The sequence below is a fragment of the Olea europaea genome, chromosome 22, assembly GCF_002742605.1.
Source record: "Olea europaea var. sylvestris chromosome 22, O_europaea_v1, whole genome shotgun sequence".
NCBI lineage: Eukaryota > Viridiplantae > Streptophyta > Magnoliopsida > Lamiales > Oleaceae > Olea > Olea europaea.
The window spans coordinates 2,425,813-2,453,067 of record NC_036258.1 but is presented as its reverse complement, the minus strand read 5'-3'; the positions used below and the strand labels follow the sequence as shown (position 1 = coordinate 2,453,067).

Sequence of the window (27,255 nt, the reverse complement as noted above, 5' to 3'; positions counted from 1 at the left end):
TACTTTTTGCGCTTTGGATTCTTCGAGGTAGAACTGAGCATGTCATCTCTATGTCAAGCGAATCTCCTGCTCAAGAATTTCCCATGTGGGGATTCATGCACGTTCGATATGAAAGGTAAAAGCCTGATCATCGGCTGGAAGGGAACACCACTGAGTTCACTTTCTGCATGGAAGTTCGAATAAGATGAAACAAAATGTTATGTTTTGGTCTCCGTGTGAGAGTTTGTTTGATTTACAGTAGTGGAATGTACTATCGAGTGAGCAAATAAAATTTTACTTAATTTTTCTCCATTAATCATATACATCGTGTTCTAATCCAACATAAAACATTCCGTAAATGATTAAATTTACAATTCTGAAAAATAAAATATTTATTTCAAAATATGTTTAAAATATATCACCTTTTTCTTACTTACAAGTAAAAATTAATTGTTCAGACAGTAGTAAAGATTACTTTCAGAATATATGTTTGTTAGTTATTTTCATTTTAACAAACAAAAATAATATTCAATCTCAAGAGTTGCTCGAACAATCCTTAACAATATAAATCATCCATATCTTCCTAAATTGTTACGTCGACCCCGTCGAAACACGTCTCTCTTCAAATTTTGGACTCTTGCAAATTCGAGAAGTTTTCAATAGTAGCTACCTAGTGAAATAAGGAAATCTGCCCTGTGAGGACTGCAATACTTTATTCTGGAGAAATATTCTAGTAAACCATAAAAAATGTACGTAGAAAACTTCAAATGTCAGTTTTATTGCATTGGTTTCTTCTTCATTCTCCCCATTTGTCTTTTTATGTGTCATTTTCTATCACATTTGAATACTATTTTGATTTTTAAACGGGAAATGTCACATGGAAATGCTACTTATAATTAATATTAATTCAAACTTTCACTTTTTAACTTTGTTGTAGTATAAGAATACGAATTTAAGCATGAAGCTATGTAAATTTGTAGCTGAAGTCTGTAATTAAGTTAATTCTCAGTGGATGCCAACAAAAAGTCCGTAATAATGTGCAATTCTTTATCCAAGTTAAATATCAGGTCATAATTTAAGGACAAAAACTTCTGTAAATTTCCGCAAGGTTTTCGAATTTTATTAAAAATAAGAAACTTTTTTGGAGTTCCTGAAATGTTTACTAGAGTTTTTAAATTTTTGAAATGTGTTGACAAACTAAAAGTGTAGCCCAAATCAAATAGCCCAAAAAGTGAAGTTCAATTGAGGAATCCAGGATAAAGGTCCAAACAGGATTATTGATGAATGCGGTGGAAGCCCACGAACACGGTAACATTATCGCCCAAACTTTCAAGACGCTCAAAATCTGAGCGAATGGAGTACCTTACGGTCACCCAGACCGATGACCCCTTTCTTGCCCAAACCTTCGAATCACTCAGAATCTTAGCCAGCATAAAACATTATGATTATCCAGAATATCAGTTATTGAGTGATCTTATCACATTCCACGATTCAAGGAGCCCAGTTGAAGGCAGTTGAACGATAAAGAATAATAGCAACAGTTAGATATGGTAGTTCCACGACAAGTTAGCCACCATAAAGAAAGTGGGTAGTTATATCGCAATCAAGCAGTTTCCAAATGATTTGTCACGAAGAAATCATCAAGGGAATATAAAAGGAAGAGAAGACATAGAGAAAAAGACCCCAAATCAAACACTCTCAAACAGAGAATATGTAATTTTAATTTCTTAACTTAGATTTAAACACTTCTTTTAGTACTCGTGTGATTGCGCCCCTTGGAGGCATTCTATTTATTTCCAATTGTAAATCATCGCCAATAAAACACCCCTTTTTGAGACTTTCGTTTCAAGAGGTCTGTTCCTTACACAATCGTCTGATCCCTTGTTTAATTGTTAGTGACTACCCGCGCGAAATAATTTGGCACGCCCGGTGGGACATTGGTATTTGGTGTTGAAGATACAAAAGGTGAAACAATATGCCTCACAAATCTAATAAGGAAGCAGCAAGTCAGGGAGGAGTTCAGTCTGTGATCGAGCGATATGAGGAGCAGCAAAACTCTCCACGAATAGAGGGACAGAGTCAGAGCAGTCATAGTCGTTATGAATTAATGACAGAGTTGAGTCCTCGAACCACGCGTGCATTGCTTGGAGAACTCACACAGGATGTCGTTGAACAGATAAATCTACGAAATGTTCATAATATGGAAAGATTTACCCAGAATGGGAATGCACATTATGACAACATGGCCAAACAACTGAATACATTAAATGAAATAATGAATAAGTTAGTAGGCCAAATTTGTCAGTCAGTTGTGCCTATTGCAAATCACTTTCAAATTAGGACAATCGTGGGACATAATTCCCCAGTCCTAAGTCCAAATCAGGGGATAGAACCACCTTTTGGTCCACCTACTTCAAACTAGGGGGATGGTATAATGCCAAATCAGAATAGTGGTAATGATACATCTAATTTGGGGGTAACCTAAATATAAGAAATAATGTCCTAAATAATGGACAGAATACCCTACGTGTCAATGATGGAATAAATATTCAGGCTAATGGTAACAATGGCCCAAATCATGGCAACTTTGTTGCCAACCAAGGACCAAACATCAAGCCTCAGGCAAATCAACCGATCAACCAACCTGTAAGAATTTCATATGACCTCAACGTCATGTTGAGAAATCAAATTATGAAAATAGTACAGGATCAAATGACTTTTGGGGTACGTCCTGTCATTAGGCCGACTTACACAAAGTCATACCCTGATTGGGTAGACCAAGCATATCCATGGCCTAGAGGGTATAAAGTGTCAGAATTCTCATTATTTACCGGTTTAGGAGAGGTGTCTACTCTAGAACACATAGGGCGATTCACACTGCAAAGTGGTGAAATAACCGACTACCATAAAATGATGTTGTTTCCTAATTCATTAACAGGAGTAGCTTTCTCTTGGTTCATCAATTTGCCAGCGAACTCTGTTCAAACATGACAACAATTGGAGCAATTGTTCCATGCTCAGTTTTATAAGACCGAGTCTGAAATTACTTTGGCCGATTTGGCGAATCTACTTCAAATGCCAAACGAATGGGCAGAAGGTTTCCTTCAAAGGTTCAAGACAGCAAGAAGTAAATATTTTGTACCTTTGCCCGAAAAGGAGTTTGTCAAAATCGCTCAAAGTTGTCTAAACTTTGATTTGAAAAAGAAATTCTAAGACAGGGAATTTCCTGATCTTTTCCAATTGAGCGCAAACGTGATTAGGTATGAACGATTAATAAGAGAAGAAGAGCAAATGAAAAATTCTAGTAAGAGGACTTATTATAGAGACCTAAATTTTGATATCCATACCGTTAATGACGAGTATTACGATCAAATCGAAATGTGTTTGGCCGAATTAATCAAAGGAGACGCGTATACTTGTCCTATAATGGCTAAGCCTAGATCGTTGGGCAAGGATGAGCCTATAAAAGATGAAAACAAAAATTCTAGAACGTTCTCGTTCAATGTAACCAAAGTCGACCTTATATTTGATAAATTATATAAGGATAAGCAGATAAAGTTGAGCGATAAACATAAGTTGCCAAGCTCTGAACAAATCAAGGGTAAAAAGTATTGTAAGTGGCATAATGCATGGTCGCATTTGACTAACAACTGTTTAGTTTTTCGCCATGTGTTAAAGGACGCCATTGAATTCGGACGAATTACGTTTGAGGATAAAAAGAAAATGGCAGTGGATGAAAACCCTTTTCCACAGCCACTTGGGGTGAACATGGTGACAACTGGTTTCAAAAACAAGTTGCTAAAATTCAAGTTGGTTATAGATGATGGAGAAGAGGACCCTGGGCCACACCCCAGCGTCTTTGAACATATCAAAGGGAAGGAGCCTAAAAAGGATGAAGACGTCCTGTGTGCAAGATGTAAAAGAGAAGTGAGTACAAATACAGAGAAACCAGGGATATGGCAGCATCACCATTGCCCTAGTTTTTTCCCAAACACTCAGCGTGGTAGAGGGCGAGGTAAATCATTCTATAGAGGACCGCTTTTTGAGAGGCAGTTCAGGTCAATAAATAATGGGAGAACATTCAGGCCGTAATCTCGCCAACCAAATGTATGACATTTGTTCCAGTATAATGCAGGAAGGGTGATACCCTTCAACGAGATGACTAGAACTCAACAAAGGCGTTTTCAACGGAATTATGAATGAATAATGAGGCAACAACGGGGAGTGCCACGTCCTAAGGCGCCTAAACTACTCGAGGTGGCCAATCAAAATGTTCTCAACGACAGTGAGGAGACTGGTATAGGTGAATTGATGGAAGAATTGCCAGAGAGCTCTTCTAGGAGATTGAAGTTTGAGCGAGGCAGAAGGGATGTAGAAGATCCAGATTAGTCCCTTACTATTCAGTTCAGTATGTTACCTCCTGTCATGTCTAATAATTATTTACTAGCCAATGAGTTCAAGAACAAAGAAAAAGAAGAAGAAGAGAGAGAGGATAACGAGGAAGAAACATGTGTGCTGGAATGTGAAGAAGGCCAAACTTCTAGAGGGGCCTACAATGGTGAAGAGGATGATGGTATGACTGACATCGAAGAGGAAATTGATCTAGAAGCAGAAAGAAGAAGGAGAGGAGTAACGCACAATACTCTGTTGAAGCAACTACATCAAGAGGGAGTTCGTGAAGTGGACTTGTTGGGGAAACCATCTGAGCGTTCTTTCGATTATTACGTACTGTACGGGACGCCCAAGAGGAAAAAGAGAGTACCTCGCTCTGAAAAGTATGGATCACCTCCAAGAATAATGCCTCCTCCCACAGGTTGGGTAACCAAAGAAGAAGTATTAGAAAACAATAAAAAAGAAATCCAGGAAGCCGAAACTCAGTGCAACATACTGCACGTTGACTTATCACAAAAGAATAATTCAACAGAGAACAAGCAGGAAGTGGAAATAGATGCTGCCGAAATATTATTTTTAAGAGACCAGCCATGAAGTTAACTAAACACTTGATACCATTGTACCTTAAGGCTTTAGTTAACGGTATTCCTGTGGTGAAAGTATTTATCAATAATGGAACAGCTATAAACATCATTTCATCTAGGATGATGAGGAAATTTGCAAAGACATAAAGTGATGTGATTCCAACCGAAGTCATACTTACAAGTTTCAATGGAGGAACAATTTCAGCTAAAGGGGTTATACCATTGGACATAACTGTAGGGACAACTACTAGGACCACAGTCTTCTTCGTAATAGATGGTCCTACTAGTTACAATGTGTTATTAGGAAGGAATTTGATACACGGAAGTCGTTGTATACCTTCATCGCTCTATCAATGTATGGTTTTCTAGAATGACAAGGGTGAAGTAGAAGTGGTGCAGGCAGATGATAGACTTTTTGTCGCAGAAGTAAACTCAGTGGAAAGGTTCATGTACGAAGGAAATTACGGACCTGTCAGAGTGGTCCAAGATGGAGAAGAAACTCAAATTGTTGCACATAGCGAAGAACCGTTTTCGGTAGATTCACTCACTGAAATGTTCGGTCAAATGAGGCCAAACATAGTGGCCCTGAAAGAGCCAGTAATTGGCAAAAAAGTAATCAAGGAGTTTTAAATGAGTTGTAAGCAACAAAAGCAAATGGCCGAGGTTCAGGCCTTCAAAGCCAAATTAATGACTTTCAATACAGAATGTAAAGACAAGACGAAAGAAGAAGCAACATTGAAAGCATTGGGAGACAAATTGGCAGTGCTCGAGTTGGAACAAAGTATTAGACGAGAAGTTAATAAGGTGGATTGTTTAGGAGAAGAAGTGCCTATAAGGGAAATGGACGATAAAGTAATGAGGATCACCAAACTTGGATACGCTCAAGTACAAGACCCTCTGATTAAAGTGAATATTGGCAATGAAGGGGAAGATCGCCCAATATTCGTCAGCCAGATGCTCGATCAAGAGGTTAGTGATAAATTAATCGCTTTATTAAAGGAATATAAGGATTGTTTTGCTTGGAAATATGAACATATGCCTGATTTAGATAGAGATTAGGTGGAACATAGATTGCCAACCAAGCCAAATTTTAAATCTTATAAGCAACCTCCTAGGCGTTTTGCTCCTAATGTACTTCCTGAAATTAAGAAAGAAATAGAGCGATTATTAAAAGCAAACTTTATTAGAACAGCCAGATATGTAGAGTGGTTGTCCAATATCGTGCCAGTGCTAAAAAAGAATGGTAAATTAAGGGTGTGCAGAGATTTTAGGAACCTAAACATAGCCACACCCAAAGATGAATATCCAATGTCTACGATAGATTCTTTAGTAGACTCGACTGCCGGACACGTAATATATTCCTTCATGGATAGGTATTCAGGATACAATCAAATTTATATAGCTGAGAAAGATATACACAAAACTGCCTTTAGGTGCACTGGATCTCTAGGATGTTTTGAATGGGTAGTTATGTCTTTCGGCCTGAAAAATATAGGAGCGACTTATCAAAGGGCAATGAATTTGATTTTTCATGATATGATAGGCAAGTTTGTTGAGGTGTATGTAGATGATATAATGGTCAAATTCATTAAAGAAGAGGACCATTTTGAACAATTGAGATGACCATTTGAGCGAATGAAGCAATATAAACTAAAATTAAATCCCTTGAAATGTGCATTTGGCGTTAATGTAGGAAGCTTCCTTAGTTTCTTAGTACACAAAATGGGGATTGAACTTGATAAAAAAGGTCATTTTAGATGCCAAACCACCTAACAATAAAAAAGAATTGTAAAGGTTCCTAAGTCAAGTAAATTTTTTAAAACGCTTTATTTCTAACTGTGCAGGGCGAACTAAAGCTTTTTCGTGACTTTTAAAGTCGAAAAATCAGGATGAATTCGTCTGGAAAGAAGAGCATCAAAAGGTTTTTGATAGCCTAAAGACATATTTATCAAGTCCACCAGTGTTGGTGTCACCAATCCAAGGACGGCCAATGAAAGTGTATATATCGGTTGAACAAGAATCAATAGCTGGAATGATCGTTCAAGAAGACCAATTTGGTGAAGAAATGGCGATTTACTACTTGAGTAGACGGTTAACAAAATGTGAATATAATTACTCTGCCATTGAAAAGTTATGTCTTGCATTATATTTCACGTGTACGAAATTAAGGGCTTATTTACGGTCCGTAACCGTTTATTTGATTTCTAGAGTAAATTTGGTTAAGTATATGTTCTCTCGCCCTATTTTACACCAAAGGGTAGGCATTTGGATGTTAGCATTATCAGAATTCGAAATACAATAATATCCCAAAAGGCAATCAAAAATCAGGCTTTTGTTAACTTTCTAGCCGATCATCCATGCCTTGACATGCCTGAGAAAATTGAATTAGAAATCACTTCACTCGAATTAAAACCTTGGGTTTTATATTTCGACAGGTCGAAAATCTCTAAAGATGCAGGAGTAGGAGTAGCATTGATAAATTCTTTAGGGATTTGTTACAAGTTCGCATTCACTTTGGATAGGATGTGCACCAACAATCAAACCGAATATGAAGCCTTAATCGTGGGCTTAGAATTAATGATAGCTATGAAGGTAAAGAATGTGATTGTTAGAGGCGATTCTCAATTGGTAATTCACCAATTGATCGGTGATTTTAAGTGCCAAAGTGATTCCATTATAAGTCAATATGAAATCGCCCAAGAATTGTTGGAAGAATTCGACCAAGTAAAGCTTCGATATGTTAATAGGATATATATAATGACATAGCAAATGAGTTGGTTCAGATGGCCTCAGGGTATTCAAAAGCTTTAAATTGGAAATCTACTTATGAATATGGAGTAATATTGCCCGTAGTCCAAAGAAGGGCGAGAAGGATTGAAATTCATTGCATATAAGATGGAGATGCAATAGATTGGAGGGCTAAGATTAAAAGGTTCCTTGAAGAACCTAATAAAGGAGGTAGTAGAAAAATAAAGTTGCGTTTGCTAAACTATACACTGATAGATGAAGAGTTGTTTAAGAAACGCTCTGATGGTATATTACTAAAATGTGTAAGTTTGCAAGAAGCCAGAACAATCATGGCCGAAGTGCATGAAGGGATACGTGGAGCTCATCAAACTGGCGAAAAGATGAGATGGTTAATTATTAGGAATGAATATTTTTGGCCCAAGATGAGAGAATCATGTGTTCAATATGCGAAGAATTGTCTAGCATGCCAAAAGTATGGTCCAATACAAAGGGCGCCAGCAAGAGAGATGACACCCATTATCAAACTCTGGCCGTTCAAGGGTTGGGCGATAGACCTGATAGGGAAGATTTATCCCCCATCGTCCAAGTAACATACCTTTGTTATAGTTGCAATTGATTTTTTCACTAAGTGGGCAGAAGCGATACCTTTAAAGGAGATCACCTAAAAGAGTGTCATAGAATTTATCTGTGATCATATTATTTATATATTTGGGATTCCACAAACTTTGATGGTAGATCACGGAACTTCTTTAAATGGAGATCAAGTGAATAAATTCTTGAGCGAGTTTGGAGTTAAATTAGTGAACTCCACACCATATTACGCTCAATCTAACGGACAAGCAGAATCTTCTAATAAGATTCTAAAAATATCATAAGGAAAATGATAGATAAAAATGCCAGAAATTGGCATGAATGTCTAAACAAGACCTTATGGGCTTATAGGACATCGCCTCGGTCAAGTACCAAAGTTATTCCTTTCCAACTTACTTACGGACAGGAGGTCGTTTTGCCTATGGAAATCAATGTGCGATCAATCAGAGTGTGTTTGTAACATTAGTTAAGTGATGGTGAGTATACCGAATCACTAGTTCAAAACTTATTGGAGTTGGACGAATTAAAGTTGGACGTCCTAGATAGATTGCAAGTTCAAAAACGAAGGATGACTAAGTTTTATAATAAAAAAGTTATAGCCAAGTCATTTAGCCTAGGCGAATTGGTTTGGAAAACAATACTTCCTTTGGATAGCAAGGATCTAAAGTATGGCAAGTGGTCGTCCAATTGGGAAGGGCCATATAAAGTAAATAGTGTGTTGCCTAATGGAGCCTATTATTTAGAAGATTTAGATGACACCAATCACATGAGGTTCATTAATGGCAAATATTTAAAAAAGTATGTTCCTTCCTTATGGAAAAATGAACAAATAAAAGCGCAATCAAATTACGTTGACCGATCATAGATAAATAAGGCCAGAACGAAATATGTTCAAATAAATTCCTTTATTATCAATTATTCATTACAAATTGTGAGATACAAAATACTAAATGCTCTATAAGTTACAATTGAGAGCAAACTAATTTCTCGGTCGATCGCCAAACAAGAGGGTGAACCGACCTTGGTCGCCGTCCTGATCGCACTGCTGCAAGGGCCGGCAGAGAGGCCGAGAAGCACTCTCAACAAGCAAAAAGAAAGAAAAGCACCCTCAAATCGCCTGCCTAATCGCATTGCTGCAATAACGGGTAAGGAGACTAAGAAGCACTCTGAGCAAGTAAAGTGGCTTGAAAAGCATCCTCAAAAATTGCCTTCCATCATTGAACTCCTTATAAAGAACATGGAGACGATGGGAAGAATTTCGCTGGCCAAAGAATATTTCCTATATCTCCCATACCAAAGGTGACATCAAAACAGATAACAAAATGGGCGGATCAAATGATCCATTTCTATGGAAGACGAAAATTTTGGATCAATTGTTGAGATGCCAAACGATGGCAGCAAATTAGCTTTTGAAGAAAAGAATGGAAATGAAAATGATGAGTGCGAAATACACACGCATTTATAGAGGCGTGAAGGTGAAAAGACAGAATATGAATGGTCACATTCGTGCCTAATAACTGAAATCAAATGGCCCAAATTATTGGGAAAAGAGACGAAAATACCAAGGAAGAATGTACATGAATCTTAGCATAAAGCAATTAAATGCTCGGGAGGTTAACGATTAAGGACAACGTCAATTAATACGCAAGTAGACAAATTAGTCATTCATTAATGACGATAACTGCTGTCACATTCAAAATTAGCAATGGCAATTAGTGCGAAGTTATAAAAGGAAAGTTAGTACGAAGTTACAAAAGGAAAGTTAAGGCATTGGATGTCTTAATTACAATTCACCCCAGGCCGAACGAATTCTTTCCCTAAGTCTCCCCCAATCTTCGCTCTGTTGAGAAGAAGCGACATTTAAGTCAGCTACAAAATCGTCATCAACCTCCAACTTTTTTTACTGCTCAACCAAAGATTTAGTTTGTTCAATTCCTTGGGAAGCATTACGCTTTTTAGCAGCCATTCTCGCCCTACAGTTGTCCATCTTTGCTTGAAACTCCTTCATCTCTACAACCAAACTTGTCATCAAAGAGTCTTCGATCATAACGTCGGAAGAGATTTCTTTCAATTCGTCCTAAGCTTTGTTAATCTCTAGAAATAAAGACTCTCTTTCAGATGCAGCACGAAGATATTCAGTACTCCCGGCCTTTAGTTCAACATTTTTGGCTAGCAAGGAGAGGATGTCAGAGTGAACAACCTTCAACGTCGCTTTAAAGTCAGCAGAAACATTGAGCGACGGCCAATTTCGCACTCAATAACTCAAGCTTATCCTTATGTTTAGTAGCACTAGCTTGGCCGATATCCATGTCCATAAAAGACACATACTCAAGTACCGACTGCTTGAGAAACTTCATATTTTCCTCTGAAGAAGCAGAAGGATGACTGGTTGAAGTAGGGCGAGACGTCTTGACTTGCTCTAAGGAAGTAAACAAGTCCTGGATGGAACGCACAATGTCATCAGCACCCTGCAAAGAAAAATGCCAACATTGAGGTCTTTCACTATAATAAACGAAGCAAAAATGAAAGTGAAGCAAAATATTACCTCATCAGCAATCTTGGGAAGTTCAGGCATATCACCAGTTGGCTCCGCCACCTGTGGGGACTTCCCCTTATCTGGGCGAGAAAACTCTGCCACAACGGGCAGGCCCATGGGAGCCACTGCATAATTCAAGAAACAACGAATCAGAAACCAGTAGCACAAGCAAAGGTAAAACATCAAAATATGTATTACCTTCCGGTTCAACGTTTGGGGGTCGGCGCCCTGGGAAGAAGGTGGCCCTTCTACTGGTAGTGATGAAAGTTCCGGGACTAAGGGTTTCTCTTTAAGCATAATCCCTTCATCAGCTGGTTTGGACGAAGCAGTTTCAGCAGAAGATAATGGAGCAGGAGCAGCCAAAACCAAAGCCTTCGAAGGAGAGACTGAACTTTTTTGAGAAATTCAGGTAAACCATTAGTACATAGAAAAGTATGTTTGCGAATAAACAAATTCAATTACCTTTCTCCTAAGGATGAGAGGAGCGTCATCATCATCATCATTATCATCCTGCAAAATGGAAGATGCTGAAACTGACCGTTTGCGGCTTAAGGTACCTTTATCTGCAGTAGCCTTGGCAGGTAGAGAAGCAGATGGATGGATAGAATGTTTAGCGCGAGCAGGAGATGAAGGATTTCTAATGGACACAGGGTGACCAAAATAGGAGAAGTAGAGGGACTGCCTAGCTGGTCAGTAAATGGAAGGCAGGATTAGCATCAGTTGCAAACAATCGGCGTTTTACTGATGGCCAAAGCTGTTCAAAAAGAGGATGGACAGCACAGCTAGAATTGAAAGGCGCTAATGAAAATTTGTTCGTCAAAAGAATGTTGCGAGCATCTATAGCTTGTGCCTCTGCCTTGTTAATAGTGTGAAAATGGTCTGTCAAATTTTTGGAGTAGCAAGGAGGAACAAGCCAAGTTTGGCCAAAACCAAGTTGGCGAGCAAAAAATTGAGGAGTATATATTTCAACCCCAACTTTGGCATTGGTTCCAATTAAAATATCGTGGAACAATTCCCTCCCAATAAAAAACTGAACCCAAACAAGCAGAGAGGCACTCGCACTGTCTAGGGTGGATAGAGGTTGCACATAATCTGGAGTCAAGTGAGCAGGAAAAGGAAAGAATGAGGGAATCGAATTTAAGGTATAAAAGAATGAAAAAATGTCCATACTGGACATATTTACAGGGTTCAGTGGATCAATGGCTAGCCCATAACAGCTAGCAGAATGAAGGGAAATGGATGGAGCACCAAGTGGTGGAAAGTATGCTCTCAACCACAGTTGAGTGAACTAAAGGGGCCCACTGCCAGTGGAAGATGCACCATTTTTCAGTTGAAATTGAAGGGAATGCATGCCTCTATAAAGGGCAGCTAAAAAGAAGAAACATAAGTTCAAAGGCCTACCACGCGCCAATTCATGCGCTATGGGTAAGTAGCTCATAGAAGGTTTCATACTTGACATGCAGAGAATATATTTACAGAGTCAAATCTGAAGAAATGCCACACACTCAGCATTGGAAGGTTCAGCGCTTGAGTGATTATAAAAGCCTTGCAGGCTTGAATAGGATTCAGTAAGTTTCTTGTCAAATTTCGGGGCAACACTGAAAATCAAGATACCAGGAAAGATGGTATCGCCCAAAGGCGGAAGATTTACTAGGGATCCAACGTCCCTTAAAGTAATAGCCATGAGACTAAGAGGGAAAACGAAGGTGTTATATTCAGAAGACAAAAAACTCAAAGCAATAGGAAAAAGCACTGGGTCGAAAATTGGGGGTTGAAGAGTGATTTCTAATAAGTCTGAAATCCTAGCACGATTAAAAATCGCCTTAGTAGGACCATGATTCACAAGACGTGGATGTCATCTACAAAAAATAACATCAGCTTTGGGCTAAGTGCGAATACTTTTTTTGCGAATCGGCCTAAATAGCAGAGAGTTCAGGAACGGAGGACCTTGAGTGCAAGGGAACAGCTGGCCCACCGTCACTTGTCCAACAGCTTCGGCATTATTGAACGATGGATCTAGATAGAATTCATCGAGGTCAGCATTAACTTGTGCAAGGAAGTTTGGATTTACATACGGCCTAGGAAGGATTTTCTGGAAATCTTCGAAACTAAAAGAATCATCAGATTGAGTTTGTGAAGTCGTCATTAGGAACGAAGTACAGTTTTGTTAAGGTTTGCCTGAGAAACGTAGTAGAGAAGAAAGAAGATGAACAGTAAAATAGCGAGGAGGAAGCACGAAATATAGAGACGTGGTTTAGTGGTGCGATGAAATGGCGTGTCTTTTGGGTTTATAAGGGTTTGTAATGTTGCACCTTTTCAGGCTATAGAAGGAAATAATGATTGAAATTCTTGAGAATTTCAAATATTGTTGAAAAATACAAAGTGAATATGTCAAAAATTAATAATTGGTATTAATTCTGCCATATTGGGGGGGTAATTGTTGATACACTAAAAGTGCAGTCCAAATCTAATAGCCCAAAGAGTGAAGCCCAATTGAGGAATTCAAGATAAAGGTCCAAACATGATTATTGATGAATGCGGTGGAAGCCCATGAATATGGTAACATCATTGCCCAAACTTGCAAGACGCTCAGAATTTGAGCGAATGGAGTACCTTACGAGATCTTATCACATTCCACGATTCAAGGAGCCCAGTTGAAGGCGGTTGAACGACAAAGAGTAATGACAACAGTTAGAGACGGCAGTTCCACGACAAGTTAGCTACCATAAAGAAAGTGGGTAGTTATACAACAATCAAGCGGTTTCCAAGCGGTTTGTCACGAAGAAATCATCAAGGGAATATAAAAAGAAGAGAATACATGGAGAAAAAGACCCCGAATCAAACACTCTCAAACAGAGAATATGTAATTTTAATTTCTTAGTTTAGATTTAAACACTTCTTTTAGTACTCGTGTGCTTGCGCCCTTTGGAGGCATTCTGTTTATTTCCAATTGTAAATCATCGTCAATAAAACACCCCTTTTTGAGACTTCGTCTGAAGAGGTCTGTTCTTACATAATCGTCTGATCCATTTTTTAATTATTAACGACTACCCGCGCGAAACTAAATGTGACCACAAAGAAAATGCCAGCGTCTTTAAAGTTTCCGTAAAACTCAGGACCTATTCTATCTAGTCATAAACACATACTCAAACGATTTAGTCGTTGAATACAATATTAGAACAAATAAAAATCTTGAGTTCAAAACTCCCAATCACTCAATTAAAAATTTCCACTTGTCATGAGTCATCTGATAGTACGAAGTTTATGTTCTATTTTTTAGTTTTTCCCTGTAAGCAATGCAATCAGACAAATAAGGAGTTTTCATGGCAATTTCTTAGGCGATTCTAAATAAAATGTTGTTATCAGTTATCCTGTTGTCCTCCAGTGAGCATTTGGATTCCAATACCTGTTTGTACTGTTAACAACACAGACTTTAGTATAAAAATGGTAATTTAGAATCTGAAACCATAGGCTGTTGAGATACCGGCTAAATTAAAATATTTCGAACAAATCGGCCCGAAATACTTGTATTACGTGATGGAATGCATCAACTCATTGTAAGCAATTTTGGAAAATAGCCGCTATCAACTAGGCCGATTTTTTTTTTAACGGAAGTACATTTAGGTATTCCATATATTTATTAGATCGTCCCAACAGTATATGATAGGGGCATTTTAGACACCCATTTTTGGACGTGAAAGGAGAGAAAAATTTCAGCATCAAGTGGACGGTGCTATCCTTATTGAGGCTAAATCTACGTATGATATTTCATAATATTTTTATCTTCAAGACACCCCCTAGATGCAGGTTGATTAATTTTAAACGAAGGGTACGACAAGTAATTTTTTTTTTCCTCTTATAACCGTGGATGTCCGGACCAGTTTACGCGAATTTCAACTGATTTCACGGGACTCTAAAAGTTTACGGTCGGATACTCACCTCAATGCCCTGAGGAGACTCAAACATGACTAGTAAACTCTTCCTAAATGGATATAACGAGACTTGAATTTTATACCTTTGTCTTTATTTGATACAATTATGTAAACATTGATTCTTTTATTTTATTTATTATACTGTTAATAATCATGTCATGAAAAAATTGATATTTACAGCATTAGTATAAAACATGCTCTTGAGAATAGAGTAGCTATAGAAAACAATTTGCTGAGTCAAATTTTGAGATGAATGAATTTTTCCCCACTGAGCAAATTGCTCTAATGGAGATTTCAGATGAGTATAGTTTATCAAAAAGTTCTGAGACTATGGAAAGTGAGAGTTTAACAAAACAAAATGGCTTCAATTTAGATGAAGTTTGGGGAGATTCATCATATATGGATTCACTCACTTCTGATTATCAATTTGAGCAAAAACTGCAGCAGTTTGTAGATTTTATAAGTTTAGACAATCAGTATCTCGACATTGGTTCTGAAAATTTTCATTCATTCAACGATGAGATTGTGAATTTTGTTGACACTGCATTTCAAGATTCTGAGCTTAGTGAATCCGAGAACAAAAGGCCCCGTGTTCTCTCTCCAAAGTCGCTTGAGATTCTGCAGAAATATGGAAGCAGGCTCAGAAGCTTTAATCGTGATGAGAAAAATGTCCGGAGATATGGAACAGAATGCAATAAGAAAGGCAGCCAAACTCTGTCGACTGAAACTATAATCCGGTTGGCAGCAGAAGAATTCATCCAGTCTAGTTCTCGAAGTAGCTATGAACTATCCGTTCTTAGCCATCCATACGCGGGTGCAATTTTGGGCCAAGTCGAAGAAGATTTTAAAGAAGTCAAACTCGTCCAGAATCTTTTATCTTGCGTGGAAAAAGTAGGAGATGAGCAGTATGAACGTGCGAGGAGGCTCCTACTTGAGTGTGCCAAAATGAGTTCAAGAACAGGGAACGCTGTGGAGAGATTAGCATTCTATTTCATTGAAGCTCTTTATGAGAAGATTGATCGAGAAACAGGTAAATTTACAGGCAAAAAGCTTGCAGATCCTCAAGAGGTGTCAAAGAGCCTGAAAACTACTCAAATTGCATTTCACAATTTGCTACCTCTCTCTCAGATTACCAAATTTGCGGGGACTCAAGCTATAGTCGAACAGGTAGCAGAGTCGAGAAAGATTCATATAATTGATCTTCAGATCAAAAATGGAATACACTGCACAATTTTGATGCAAGCTCTTGCAAGTCGAGATAAGCATCCTGTCGATTATCTTAAATTTACAACCGTGGCAACAAATTCAAGATCAATGATAGATGAGACAGGTAGGCATTTGACGAGTTTTGCTCAATCCTTGAACTTGAAGTTCACGTTCAATGTAGTCATGGTAGACGATATTCTTCATCTTAATGAAAAGCTCTTTGATCTTGACAAGGACGAAACTATTGCAGTCTATGCTGAATATGTTCTAACCAATTGGATTCCACGGCCAGATTGTCTGGACAATTTAATGATATTGATCAGAACCCTCAATCCTTGTGTTATGATTGTCAGTGAAGTCGAGGCAAATTGTAACTCTCCGTTTTTTGTGGAGCGTTTTGTTGACGCTCTCTTTTTCTATGGTGCATTTTTTGATGCCATGGCAGATTGTCTGAAGAATGATGAAGAAAACAGAAGGGCCGCTGAATCAACGTGTTTCGGTTCTGCCATAAGGAACGTTGTGGCTGCTGAAGGAGATGAAAGGAAGATTAGACACGTGAGTATCGACGTCTGGAGGGCATATTTTGGACGTTTTGGATTGATCGAGGTAGAATTGAGCATGTCATCTCTATATCAAGCAAATCTCGTACTCAAGAATTTCGTGTGTGGGGATTCTTGCTCATTCGATATGAATAATAAAAGTCTAATCATCGGCTGGAAGGGAACGCCACTGAGTTCACTTTCTGCATGGAAGTTTGAAAAGAGGTGCTAGATGGAATGTAAAACCTAAGTTTGAGCAGAGAATATGCGTTCCTGTACGAACATGTTTCGTACCCAATACTAAACAGTACTGCACAGCATAATGGACAAGATCTTAATTTATTTTTCTTTTGAAAACCCGTCCAGGTCAGTCCAATCTGATAGCTGAACTAGTTTTGGAGTTTCATGCTACTTCTGGTAAGTTGTCTGATTATTTTCCAGTAAATGGAAAACTAATGGCGAAGGCCTGTGTTTTAGTCTTTTGGCATCTTTAAATGTCTAATTTTCAAAATATTTTTCTGGTTAGATTTTTCCCTAATTTATTTGTATCAACTCTATGTTTTCCATATTCACTATGGTTAGCTTCTCCCCATTAACATCCAATTTGGATTTTGATCCACTTTGCTAAATTTTAAATTTTAGATGCCTGGTTCAACATTAAGTTTAATAATTTAGATAAATATATCTGGTTTTCTGATATTTACAGATGTAAGGTTCCATCAAACTTTATTCGTTGAAATTGTTTTGTATTTAGCCATCTCGTCTAAAAATTTGAGAGGGGAGAAATGGTACTATTTATTTATTTATGTTTGTTCTTGAACATGTCCCTTTCATGTGCCATCAGCACGGTCAGCTTCAATTTTCATAAAAGAACCGGCAGTCTGGCACATTGTACAATTTTGATGGAGTAGCTCGAAACTTTTGCAAGTTCTAATACCGCATTTACTTGCCATATCTAAAGTGGCCTTTTGGAAAATTACTGAGTTCTTATCTACCCAGTTTAGAGAACCAGGCTCGAGACTTGGGGAAAAATGATCCATTACTCTCAAATGATACTGAAGAGCCAACATAAACATCTTCTATTTAAGATATATTATCCATATAGATAATAGAGGTGTAAAGTGGATCAAGTTGTCTATAAAACATCAAAGGGCAGCACGACATGGGTCAATCAGCCTGAGCTACCAGACCCAAATAGTTCTATTATCTTTGTTATCCTGCTTAGTTCTTTATTATAATCTGCGCAGTCTAGGCTACGATGTTTGACGAACCCACCTTTATGTTAAGGGAATAAATTTCACATTGGTTAAATACCGAAATATTGATCAACTTAAATAGAGTTTGGACCACTCCTCTTAATAAGGTTAACCTTATGAAGATGGACCCCAAACCTTAATATGGTATCAGAATCTAGTAAGATCCAACGAACTATTCGATCCGATTAAGTTTCAAAAAATGAGCACACGGATTTCAAAATTGGTCTGCTAAAAAAGAGCCACCATCTTGCGGGGGCATGTTAAGGGAATAAATCTCACATCGGTTAAATACCGAAATATTGACCAACTTAAATAGAGTTTGTGTCACTCTTCTTAATAAGGTTGACCTTATTACGATGAACCCCAAATCTTAATACTTTACACCTCTAATAAAATTATGACATCATATAGTATCATCAAGAATTAGAGATCATCTAAGTACTTTTGCTCAAACATTGAAGTTACCTTTGGATTCTGTTCTTAGGGTTGGGATCAAAACTTGCAATCACTAAGAACATCTGGATCGAAAAAAAGGGTACCGTATTTTGATGTGGGATCTAATTAAATGAGTTGAGTTCTTGAATCATGTCGTCCCTTTCTTACAAAAGTCTTGTTATTCAGTCTGGAAATGAAACCTCAGCAAAAGAAGCAAATTCTATTTCACAAGTTTCTTTGCAAACAAATTTGTATATCGTCACCTGTATATTTTAAAGCTTTACAGGTCACTCTCTTATTATAAATCTTCTGCTACATTGTTTTCTTGTTTATGTCGTTTGTTTGTTTGTTTTTTTTTTTTTTTTTTAATTGTCTCCCTTATTTTGTTGTTTGCAATTTTTTTGTCGTTTGTTTGTTTGTTTTTTTTTTTTTTTTTAATTGTCTCCCTTATTTTGTTGATTGCAATTTCACTTGTCTTGATTTTCTTGGTTCTTTCAGGGGCTAAAAACCTCTTTGGGCACTCATCTTTATGGTCTCTCCTCTACTTTTTGTTGCAGATTTACGTCTAAAGTTCATTTACTTGCCCCGTTAGTTACTAGAATATATTCCATCAATAAAACTACATAATGTGCGTATGGAGGATGGATTTCTCAGATTGTCCAACAGTTGGTAGTTAACTTCTGAGTTTATGCCATGTAGGAATTTAGGATATCAGTTCTCCACAGACTAGATTCATTTCGTGTCGAAGGTGTGACACGTTGCACAATTTTCGTAAATAGATTGCGTCGGGACTTGAAATAAGGACTTATACGAGAATATGTTCCAGACGGAGGAGATTACTCTAACTGAGGAACCAGATGAGTATAATTTATTAAAGAGAGTTGAGAAAGAATGAAGAATGTGGTAAGTTAGCAAAACAAAATGATTCCAATGTAGGTGAAGTTTGGAGAGATTAATCATATATAAATTCATTTACTTATGATATAGGGTTCTTTGAAGTACATGGCAATTTTACCAAGGATTTCACAAAGCTACTTTTATGATATTAGTCAAAGTTGAACGTGCATTGCATTTTATTCGAAAATACTTTACAAGTGATGTAAAAGTAATATTTGATATCAATTTTTTAAAGGATTTGATGAGTTTCAGACGAATTAAAGAAAATAAAATTTAGCATAGAAATTCAAAAAAGAAAATTGTACTCTCAAAACTCAATTTCTATGATTTAAATTTTTTATAATGATGAAATACTATAAATGAGCAATCATTTTATAATACATTTGATGCATAAAAATTAATTGTTAATAACAACCATTAAAATTTTCGAATACATGAATATGAATAAATTCATCAATAATAACTATAGATTCATGTAATTCAAAATTCATCAAGTGAAAATTCATTGAATTTAGATTAATGTGAATATTAATTAATTGAGAATAAATAACATAGCTTTCATAAATGACAATAATTATATACTATTTATTATTATTACATATTGAAAAATGAAAATTAAGATATTATTAAAATAATTGAATTTTGGAGGGGGTTAAAATCGTCCAAAAAATTATTTTCCCTTGATGTGATATTTTGATATATTATAGATTTCGCAGAGAGACGGGTTTAGTATCAATATTGATTGTATACTAAAGTATTAAAAATAAATAAATAAAATTCTATTAATGTATAGTGTTATCTAATTTAATTTATTAACATATCATGAGTGTTTATCATATATCTGACAATTTTTATTTTTTGGTAAAGTTGTACCAAAAAATATGAATTTCTGCGCATCCTTTTGAGAAAATTAGACAAATTAACGAGTCAAGAGAGATTGTGTTAAAAGTATATATATAAATCCATTTTTAACAATTAGGTCATATATTAAATCATGGTTCGTCTTTAACATGAAGAGTGGAGGCCATGGTTGGCAGCATGCGACAAGAGCAAACTTGCCTCTACCGGCTACTACTTGACTGCAATCAACAACCTCTCTGGCTGTGAAAAGTTGCTTTTGCATAATTTTTAACCATTTTCTTGGTTATTATTCATCCAAATTATTTTATCTAATTAAAAAAATGAAAGAAAAAAGAATGGTTGTGGCTCAGACGAAGAGATGTAACCTTTTTGGAAAGGTTGTAACGACAATCTACAAATATAATGATGGATCATTTGGAAAATATATATGTGATATCTCCTTCGTTGATCTTCTTATTGCATTTCGTTTCTTTTTTTAAACCTTGCTCATAATTTGATAATTCGAATATACAAAGTGCGAGTCTCTCAAATGATAGCTTCTTCTCTTTTTTCAGTTTTTTGTGTTCGGAGTTGATTTTGTTTTATTAATGTACTTCGCAAACAACAAAATCAAATTCTGTATCCTAGAGGCATTTTACTCTTCCATGCGCATCACGGTAATGTGGGTTTTAGTTCAAGTTCTGTTCGAGTGTTAGATATTTTTCTTCCAACTTCCTCAGATTTTAGACGAATCATTGTGATGGATGGACCACCAAGTTGTTGATCCACCAACTTATTGGTTTTGTGCACATGTCATGCCTGAAGTTTTTGAGGTTTTCATGTTTTACATGGCGACAATAAATCCTAACAAGTTGTAAGTTTCGATACGAACGTTGATTTATAGTGGTAAAATGGTAAATCAATGAGCACAGAAAAAATAATAGAGCTCGGCATAACTCTTGGCTATAGAGTCTACGATTGTTTGCCAAAAGTTTCTTATATGTGATGGGTTGGCACATGTGATTAACAAACCTCTATCATTTTACCGACATGATTTAATTACATAATCAATTCAGCCTATGATATGGTCCGTCACATTTCAATCATGCCTAGATCATGATTGATGGCTCGACGGCTCAGGATCCACTTTTAATACGCTTAACCCCTAGACTAATAACGATGGATAAAAATTTTGAATATTTTCTGTCAAAATATTTTAAGTTTCTTGTTTTAAAAATGTGTTCTACATTTAGTCCTTGTTCGAGCTCTATTTTGAGGGAAAGAATGAATTTTTGAATAGTGTATTGATTAAGAAATGTGTGGTTAAAAAATAAGAAATTTTTTTGGATTTACATGTAATATTATTATTTTATTGAAGAATATGTAGTTAAAATGATGTTAAAAATTATTTAAAAAATCATTTTTTCCCCCAAACAATGAGACTCAAATAATGGCTTACTTTTCTTTTTCGGTACAATTTTGTTTGGTGTGCATCATAGATGATATAATGTGAGTTGACAGCTTTTTATATATTAATTTGAACATTATTTTTTTAATCAATGGTTAGATATTCAACCATTAATATACAAATAGTTTAATTGTTTAAGTCATGCTACATTGACAGGGAAAATTGACAAGATTTAGTGACCAACACCACTTGTCATTCATTCATTGAAAGATTGGAATTTAAAAAAAATAAATAAAAAAATAGACTAATAAGAATCTGCCATATTATCTATGTCAATTTTCCCTGTTCCATTTCACCGACTGAGTAGATCAATTCTAATTGTTTTATGGATTCAACTAGAATCCTCGGAGAGAGTCAACCATGTGTACAAATGGCATTCTAATGCACATACACGTGGCAACACACGACAAGACCGAGCATAATCGCCTCCTGTTGAGCGTTCTCCAATTACCCGCAGTTGTCAACCAATTCCCTTAAAATCGCGTTTCATTTTTAATCATCAACTGTTCGAAATTAGTCCTCAAACAAACGATTTTAGTTCAAACTGGGTAAAAGAGAAGCTACTGAACTGTAGACCACCATTCACCGGTACTATAAACGACGAGTAGAAGAAAAAATGATCATCTGCAGAAAAGCGAAGGGGCGAAAATGGAGGGAAAGAGCGATATTACTGCCATGTGGATAAAGAAGCACAGTCTACTATACACCGGAGCCACCAGGCACCCTTTCATTCTCAACATTCGTGATGGCTCTATTGATATATCTTCATTCAAAAGATGGCTGGTAAATTATGATTAATTTTAAACTTCTTTTGTTGTGGATTTACGTTTGTCATGTTTAATTTGTTTTTATTTACGTAATTAATAAAAATTTTCCGGCAAAATCAGTGCTGTTGTAAACAATTTACCTATGAATACGGAAGAATATAAATACGTTAATTCAATGGTGATGTAGTTTAATTTTTTGAGTTGTGAATTTTGTTCATGAACTTGAAATTATTTTGAAACTTAGTTTGTTTAATTATGGAACAACTCCAGCGCATGTTTGGCTAAACTTTAAAAAAGAAAAATCGTTTTAACTTTTAATTCATTATGTGAGGTTTTATAATAAATAGTTTTTCTTGTTGGTCAAAATTTGAAATGAATAGTTAACCTCTAAGTAATTATAAACTTTACCATATTTTGGCTATGCACGAGAAAAAAGTACGAGTTACCGTTAAGTAATTTTTAGTGTGGGGGTGTTATGTTTGAGCCTCATTTTTGGAGGAAAATAGATTTTGTAATAGTGACTTTTTATAGAATGTGTTGTTAAAGTGGGAAAAGTTTTGGGCTTATATGCAAAATTATTTCATTAGGAGTGTGTAGTTGTAAATGACAAACTAGGACAAATGTTGCTTTTAGAAAGTAAATTTTACTTTAATGTCAAAGAAGTGACTTGCTCATTTTTAACTTCAACCAGAAAAAGATAATTTATTGATTTATTTAACAACCTACTTGTAAGAAATTTTTAAGGTTGGCTAAACATGATCATAAATTCTTTTATTTGTAGGAAAAGTAACTTATCAAAACATTTTTTAGAAATAAAAAGTTACTTAAAAGTAAGTTTAAGTGACTTTTAAGCTTTGCCAAAAAGAGAATTCATTGAACAACCTGTATTTTTAGGTAAACTTCCAATTGGTAGCTTCATTTTTTTCAGCCAAGTTATTCATGCTATTTTAGAAAGTGTATAATTTGAACACGCATTTGACCCTACCAGAAGGAATGAAAACAAAATAATTTATGCTGAAGGACTTTAGAATGATTGGTTATTTGACATTAAAATAATTAAATAATATTTGGGAGTTAGTAACTAAAATATTCCTTGCCAAATGGACCTTTTGCTTGTCTTGATTGAGTATTATGATCTAGACTCAAAAGCTTACTAGCTGGCTTGATTGACTTGCACACCTAATCCAAGCGCATGGAGCCTTAGTTATTCGGGAGCCTTAGTTATTCGGTTGCTCATTCTAGCGTACATCTGTACTTAACTTTGTACACGATTGTGGGAAATTTCATAAGCCCCGTGTTAATATGAAATGCAGGCACAGGACTACATTTTTGTAAGAGCATTTGTTCCTTTTATTGCGAGTATATTGGTGAAAGCTTGGAAGGAGTCAGATGTTAGTTCTGATATAGATTTGATTTTGAGTGGCATGGCTGCTCTAAATGATGAGATTGCGTGGTTCAAGAAAGAAGCTTTGAAGTGGGGCGTTGCTCTGAATAGTGTTGTACCTCACAAGGCCAACGTTGACTACTGCAGGTACTGTAGCATATTATCGATAGTTCTGATAACTTATCCAATCTTAATTTCAGTGCCATGTGCAACTTCTTAAATTAAAAATTTCATCTCATGGTTGTATTTCAAATGGACTTAAAAAAAAGTTCTTCCCATCATGTTAAGCAATTGGTAAACCTTCTTTTCGAGAAGTGCTTTAGAATTAAGAAATGATTGATTGTAGATTTTATGGAAAATGAAAATTCTAAAGCCACCACCAAAGTCAATTTTTTTAACTCCTTAAAATGAACTTTTCCTAGAAGTTCATTTCTAGATGGATGTCTAAGATTTGAAGTGTTGGTAGCTACTGCTCGTTGTGAAACTATATTGCGTTTAGATTATGTTAAGTTGTAGATTTAGCTTCATTCATATGAGCTACAGTTTCAATTTATATTTACTTGCCGGTATATAATCACTTCAAAATTTCACAATTTGCTTAAAAATTTGTGGCATCATGGTAAAACTGGTCTACCCATGTTTCATCAAAAGGATTAAATGTGCACATAGTTTTGAGAGCAATATCTGAAGATGCAAATATAGATATGATGAATGTGTACAATTGCCACTGTTACAGCCTGAGAGTTGTAGTTGGCACATTGTCCCTGCAAGTTCAAGTAGCTTAAAAGTAGTGGGATGTATAGTCTCTTACCACTTAATCTTTCTGTCATTCCTTTGGTTAGAGGAAAAGGTGATAAGTTCAAGTAACAATGGTAAGATAAATTATTTCTTGATTTCTGTGGCTAAAATAATGTCATGGTTGAGCAATGGATATCATCCTTTCTGATGCAGATTTTTGGAAAGCCTAATGAACCCTGATGTTGAGTACACATTGGCCATCACAGCTTTTTGGGCCATTGAGACTGTTTATCAAGAAAGTTTTGCTCACTGCTTGGAAGATGGTAGTAAAACTCCAGAGGAACTGAAAGAGACTTGCCAAAGATGGGGCAACGAGGGTTTTGGTCAGTATTGTTCTTCACTGCAAAACATAACAAATCGGCGTTTGGAGAAGGCATCAGATGACATGTTCTCAAAAGCTGAGGTCATTCTTATACGAGTTCTCGAGCATGAAGTAGAATTTTGGAATATGAGCCGTGGGACAATCTAGATATTTGTTTGTAATTAAACGTGGTTTTAAGTTGAAGTTTGTGTTGCACCTGTGGTTAGAGAATTATATATACATACATGTTGGATTTTATCACACCTTGAAGCTTTTCTTGTTAAATAAAAACTGCTGTACATAACTGTGCAGCATCTAGATGTATTATTTCTATATATGATATGCAAAATGATATTTTTCAAAACAGTTTGATTTTTCACTTTATATTCGTTCCTTGGTTGGAAAGGGCAGAGTTCCATTTTTGGGGTGGGTCTAGAGTGAAGGAAAGAGGTGTGTGGCAGAGGGCAGGAGTCTCAATTGGTCTTTTCTAGGATTCCTTATCACGCCACACATGGAGATTTTTCATTTATGTGAGATGTTATTCCTCAAGACAGTTTGATTTTTCACTTCATTTTCATTTTCTGCAATACTGAAAAGCAGGAAAATAAGAGTTGTTGCCTTGTATAACATATGGAATGTGCAGAGCTTAGAATCTCCAACAGGAACAGGTCAGGTCTCGTCTTATCATCTCCACAGATGAACCATGTGAGGAAATCAAATTGCAACATCATGTAAATCAGTGAAACTTCAGAACTGGAAAATCCCAGCAGAGGTTAGGGATAGGCAGAAATTGGACAGGACGCTGCCAAGGATTGAGCCAGTAATCCTGAATACTATTCACTGAATGTTCGTTTGCCATGTAAATGTAGTTGGTAACCATTTCCACATACTCCAGCCTTCTCCATAGTTCGTCTTTCTGTGCTCTCAAGATTATGTTCTCCGACTCGACAATGGAATAACGTTGTGTAATGTCATTAATCTTCAGAACCATTTCATTGCTTTTATTTATGAAATGCATGATTTCATGTTGCAGGTCCTTGATATGCTGCTGGCGTCTCATCCTCGACCTCCTTGCTGATTCACGGTTTGAAATCATTCTCTTCCGCTTCTTTTCATCTATTAGAGCATGTCGGTTTTCGTCTTCTGAACTAGGGCTGCAATGTTTATTCGATGGCATCTTATGCTGAATATGTTGGTGTTTACCACGTGTTGAGAATTTTTTAGTTGATTGCTGAAAACCTCAAGGGAAAACAGTGAAAATGAGGAGAAATAAAAACTACTTTTTACCGAAAAATTTAAGAGTTGGATAGAAAGAAAGCAGATTCAGGAAAAAACATAAAACCAATAGAGAAAAACAACGGAGAATGATTGAATGAGTCTAATTCTGCTTAGAAGCGAGATTATACTCATTATCTTATCAGGATTGATATGTGCATTGACATTGAATGAGTAGAGCATAGACTAAAAAATTACGATAATATGGAGCAAAAGCATCAAAATAGGAAATTGTGAGGGTTTTGAGGGTGAAGGATTTTGAGATCCTCTTGGGTATATATAGAAATCTTCTGGTTCCTGTGAAGAAATTTCAAAAGTTAAAAGTAATCCTCCTAGAGAAAGCATTTAGTACAGATGTGGATAAATGATAGCACACAGTATACTATGCACTTTTTGAGTTTGGATAAGGTTTTACGACATTGAATATATTTTCGTAGCCTGATTAAGTTCCCATAGCAATTTATGGTTTCATTTGATAGCACACCAGGTCTTTTTAAAGGCCAAAAAGGACACCCATCTTTTTATGTTGAAGACAAACTTTACGCAAACCCTGAGATAATAGTTAATGCGAATCTCCTACTTAAGGACTATGAATCAAGAAAACCAAGTGTTAATTTTTCGTTCGTGAGCAAGGAAAATAAGTAGAGATGCATCATCTTTGCTGCTAATTACTTATTTTTAGTTCAATATCTAGTTATTACGTGAATTAGGAACATAAAGACTGAAATGATTCAGTCAATTTGTCCGAATTATCACCTAAGAGGGTGTTTGAAAGTGATTAAAATTAGATTTTATAGTAGATTGTGATAGAAAATTTTGAAATATGTGATTGAAATGTTGAAACCCATGAAAAATATGATTTGTTTGACTTTGACTTAAATTAAAATAAAATTTTAATTCGTACCAAACATGTAAATTTATAGAAAATGTGTTTTAGAGTCTTGTTTTTGTTGATAAGAAGACAGACAAGTGGCCCAATTATTATTATAATTTTCTCTCTATATATATTATATCATTTACGTAATTAGAGATCTGGATTTGGAATAGTCGTTGGCCAAAAAGCGTTCTCTAAGTTTTTTAATCCAAGTTATGGGTTGTTTCCGAACGCCAATTTTGAAAGTTGTTGAAGTTTCTCCAGCTTGAAGACTTTTAAATTTCTTTTTAATTTGTTTGATTTAATCATATGCTTATTTGTGTTGCTTTGTTATACAATGATAATGCTTGGCCCCCATTCTTTTGAAATTTTAATGGTTGAAATAGTGTTTTTTTGAACAATGTGTGGTTGAAAAATAATGATTTTTTTTTTTGTGTAATATTATTGAGTTCT

The 27,255-nt window shown here is 36.0% G+C and overlaps 2 protein-coding genes across 2 annotated transcripts; both read left to right on the top strand.

Annotated features, from left to right (window-relative positions):
* The first annotated feature begins 15,011 nt into the window (after nt 1-15,011).
* Nucleotides 15,012-16,739, top strand: LOC111371035 (DELLA protein RGL1-like). Its single transcript, XM_022992956.1, has one exon. It carries the CDS (start codon nt 15,012-15,014, stop codon nt 16,737-16,739), a length of 1,728 nt encoding a protein of 575 aa, XP_022848724.1.
* Nucleotides 16,740-22,006: 5,267 nt separating this feature from the next.
* LOC111371338 (probable bifunctional TENA-E protein) lies at nt 22,007-24,983 on the top strand. The gene is made up of 3 exons (XM_022993261.1): nt 22,007-22,186; nt 23,484-23,701; nt 24,506-24,983. Exons 1-3 carry the CDS (start codon nt 22,052-22,054, stop codon nt 24,819-24,821), a joined length of 669 nt encoding a protein of 222 aa, XP_022849029.1. The 5' UTR covers nt 22,007-22,051; the 3' UTR covers nt 24,822-24,983.
* The last annotated feature ends 2,272 nt before the right edge of the window (nt 24,984-27,255 follow it).

Bases quoted from the DNA above. Each gene is read 5' to 3' on its own strand.
- LOC111371035 (XM_022992956.1), top strand. From the start codon at position 15,012: ATGAATGAATTTTTCCCCACTGAGCAAATTGCTCTAATGGAGATTTCA.
- LOC111371338 (XM_022993261.1), top strand. From the start codon at position 22,052: ATGGAGGGAAAGAGCGATATTACTGCCATGTGGATAAAGAAGCACAGT. The intron at 22,187-23,483 runs GTAAATTATGAT...TATGAAATGCAG, and splicing joins CTTCATTCAAAAGATGGCTG to GCACAGGACTACATTTTTGT. The intron at 23,702-24,505 runs GTACTGTAGCAT...TTTCTGATGCAG, and splicing joins GCCAACGTTGACTACTGCAG to ATTTTTGGAAAGCCTAATGA.